At 32.3% G+C, this 3,082-nt stretch overlaps 1 protein-coding gene across 1 annotated transcript; it reads right to left on the bottom strand.

Moving 5' to 3' along the window:
- Positions 1-268: 268 nt before the first annotated feature.
- LOC110783832 (uncharacterized) lies at positions 269-2,233 on the bottom strand. The gene is made up of 2 exons (XM_021988216.2): positions 2,212-2,233; positions 269-1,390 (listed from the first exon to the last, which is right to left on the bottom strand). Exons 1-2 carry the CDS (start codon positions 2,231-2,233, stop codon positions 360-362), a joined length of 1,053 nt encoding a protein of 350 aa, XP_021843908.2. The 3' UTR covers positions 269-359.
- Positions 2,234-3,082: the final 849 nt, after the last annotated feature.

The raw sequence follows: 3,082 nt of genomic DNA, 5'->3' as shown, positions 1-3,082 counted from the left end.
AGTACTACCCGATATAGTACTCACACTAGTTTTTCTCATCATCAATTGAGAGAAATATTTCTTATTCTTGAGTATAGTATGAGTAGTTGCACTGTCTGCAAGACACAATTCTTCATCATTTATTTCCCATTGACCTTGAGAGGTATTCATATTCTTCAAGGAAATAAAAATATGTGTCACAAAACTAAACATGTCCAAAATAACCATTATAAAATAAAACACCCAAAATAATACAATATCTTAGAAAACATACAGAATATAAAGTCATTATACAATCACAAAGTTCATAACTTAAACACATAATGTCATAATTAAAATACTACAATTCTATACCAAATCCAACACAACATATTAAAAACTTAATTATTCCCTTCAGGGGAAGTAAAGAAATCTGCAACTTCTAGGTGAGTTGTATCACCAGACTCAAAATCACCTTCGCCATCTTCAAATACAAGATTGGTCTCATCATTCTTTCCTTTCTTCTTCAATGATGATTGATAAAGGTCAACAAGGTGTTTTGGAGTGCGACATACGCGTGACCAATGGCCTTTTCCTCCACAACGATAACAAACACTAGTCACATTATCACTTTTTCCTTTCTCACCTTTACCATCTTTGCGGTCCCACTTCTGGTGGGAATGTGAGCTCTTGTAATAACCTCCACGACCTCTACCATAGCCACCAAAACCACGTCCACGCCCACGGCCTCGCCATTGGCCACGACCACGACCACTGCTGCTGGCATAGTCTTTATTCTTTGATATTTTCCCGCTATGGGATGTCACATTCGCTTCAGGGAATGGAGTTGAGCCAGTAGGGCGTGCTTCATGATTTTTCATTAACAGCTCATTATTTTGTTCAGCCACAAGAAGACAAGATATCAATTCAGAATATTTTTTAAAACCTTTTTCTCGATACTGTGTCTGCAGGACAACATTGTTTGCATGAAAAGTGGAGTATGTTTTTTCTAACATATCTGCATCAGTAATTTTCTCTCCACACAATTTCAATTGAGAAGTAATTTTAAACATGGCTGAATTATATTCACTCACGGATTTAAAATCCTGTAATCTTAAATGCAACCAATCATAACGAGCTTTTGGTAATATTACAGTTTTCTGGTGGTCATACCTTTCCTTTAGATTGCTCCAAAGGATTTGTGGGTCTTTAACTGTCAAATACTCAGTTTTAAGGCCCTCGTGGAGGTGATGGCGAAGAAATATAATAGCTTTAGCTTTATCTTGACATGTTGTTTCATTTCCTTCTTTTATTGTTTCACCAAGCCCTTTTGCATCAAGGTGTATTTCAGCATCTAACACCCATGACAAAAAGTTTTTTCCAGTAATATCAAGGGCCACAATCTCAAGTTTTGCTAGTTCGACATGATTCACTATACAAGATAATAATATTATAAATCAATCAAGCATATTATATACGGGTTTAGGTAATTCAATTCAAGAAATACATTATCTCAAAAAAAATACATCCATATATAACATGTTATGGACTCCATATAAATCTAAACAAATAAGATACATATATTTCCGTATATAATACTCATGCATTATGGAAGTAATTAAATGAATATGATGATTGCGACAATAAAGACATGGTTTACAAACCAATTTACAGATTGTGGACGGTTACCTCGGTAATTAATCAAATCACGTGCATTTTAGAATTATCAAACAACTTAGTAATCAATCCTAAAAGCCTAAAAAATACGTAAATTAAAAATAAAATAAAAATAACAATCCTAAAAGTCTCTAAAGTCTGGAATACATGCTGATAATTTGATAACAATGAAACAAACGTCATTGAAATCGATGGTCAAATCCTTTTTTTTTCGTTGGATATTATTATCCAATTGTAGTAGTAGACGGTTATTAAAACAACTTAATTAAAAAAAATAGTCTTATAATCAAATCATGAGAATTCAATCGGTATCATGTGCAAGATCTAATAACTACTTTAAAAGCAAATCATGAACATGAGATAAACTATACCAAATAATATAGTACACCGTAAGATATAAAAATAATTCAATAATCCTAAAACATATAATTAACAATAACAATCCTAAAATCCCATAAACTCTAGAATACTTATAATTATTTGATAACAAGAATAAAAGGAAACAAACATCATTCAAGTATTCAACCTATGTAGTTCCGCACTTTCGCTAGTCAAACTACCACTTTGTATATCAACCGACAACATCAGGATGTAACATGCTATTTTTTATTTTACAAAAATGGATATAATTCATATAACTAATCTATGCATTTATGAATTCAAATTCAAAGAAAAAGTGTAACATAGCAAATCATATGAAACAGTTGACTAACCGATATAATTAAAATCACTATCAGATTAAAATGCTTGTAAAACAAATCGATGAATATAAATTAACATTCAAAATATTTGACTAACCGATAATGATGTTCTTCGCCCGGTAATTTGGATTTAATTCTTGTTGGTGTACTCCCGTTTGTTCAATCTCGATTTTCTTTGATTTCCATCAACGGTTAGCAATGGTGCTGATAACGTATTATGAAAGTAGAGAGAAAGGGAGAGAGAGGAAGAGAGAAACTGTCAGTTATTCTCTTATTTCATTAGGCATACATAATATATACATATACATAGTATTATATAGGGGTAAGGGTATAATGGGCATCCACCCTAATATATATTTTATAACAGGATTATCAGTAATTGAGATTATTTTTGAAAGACCACCCATAGTTGGGATTAATATTGTTAAATTTTCCTATATATTATTGAATTGGAAGTATTAAATGAAAAAGGGTTTGTCACATGTCCATGATTGATTGACCTTCACAAACAAAGTAGCTTTTCACTTGTCAACAAGATAGATGCTCAATCCAACCTATTCCCCTGATCTCACAAAACCACAAAAAGTTATATCGGATTTCCCTCCAAAATGATTAAATGCTTTATCGGAGCTCTAATGAGTGTTTTGGTCAAGAGTTACCTTGAAGTAAAGCAACTCAAGAGCCGCAAAGCTGGCTAGTTCTTAGTAGAGAGTCACTTTAAAAGCCCAATAAACATGTTCTAAGAA

The sequence above is a fragment of the Spinacia oleracea genome, chromosome 3 (genome assembly GCF_020520425.1).
Source record: "Spinacia oleracea cultivar Varoflay chromosome 3, BTI_SOV_V1, whole genome shotgun sequence".
Lineage (NCBI taxonomy): Eukaryota > Viridiplantae > Streptophyta > Magnoliopsida > Caryophyllales > Amaranthaceae > Spinacia > Spinacia oleracea.
The sequence above is the reverse complement of the archived record's forward strand: the minus strand, read 5'-3'. Positions and strand labels throughout refer to the sequence as shown.

What these genes read in the sequence shown, in the direction of transcription:
- LOC110783832 (XM_021988216.2), bottom strand. Translation starts at nt 2,233, where the DNA reads ATGTTACATCCTGATGTTGTCG. An exon ending in GTTACATCCTGATGTTGTCG is followed by an intron (nt 1,391 to 2,211) that starts GTTGATATACAA and finishes TATCTTGTATAG; the next exon opens with TGAATCATGTCGAACTAGCA.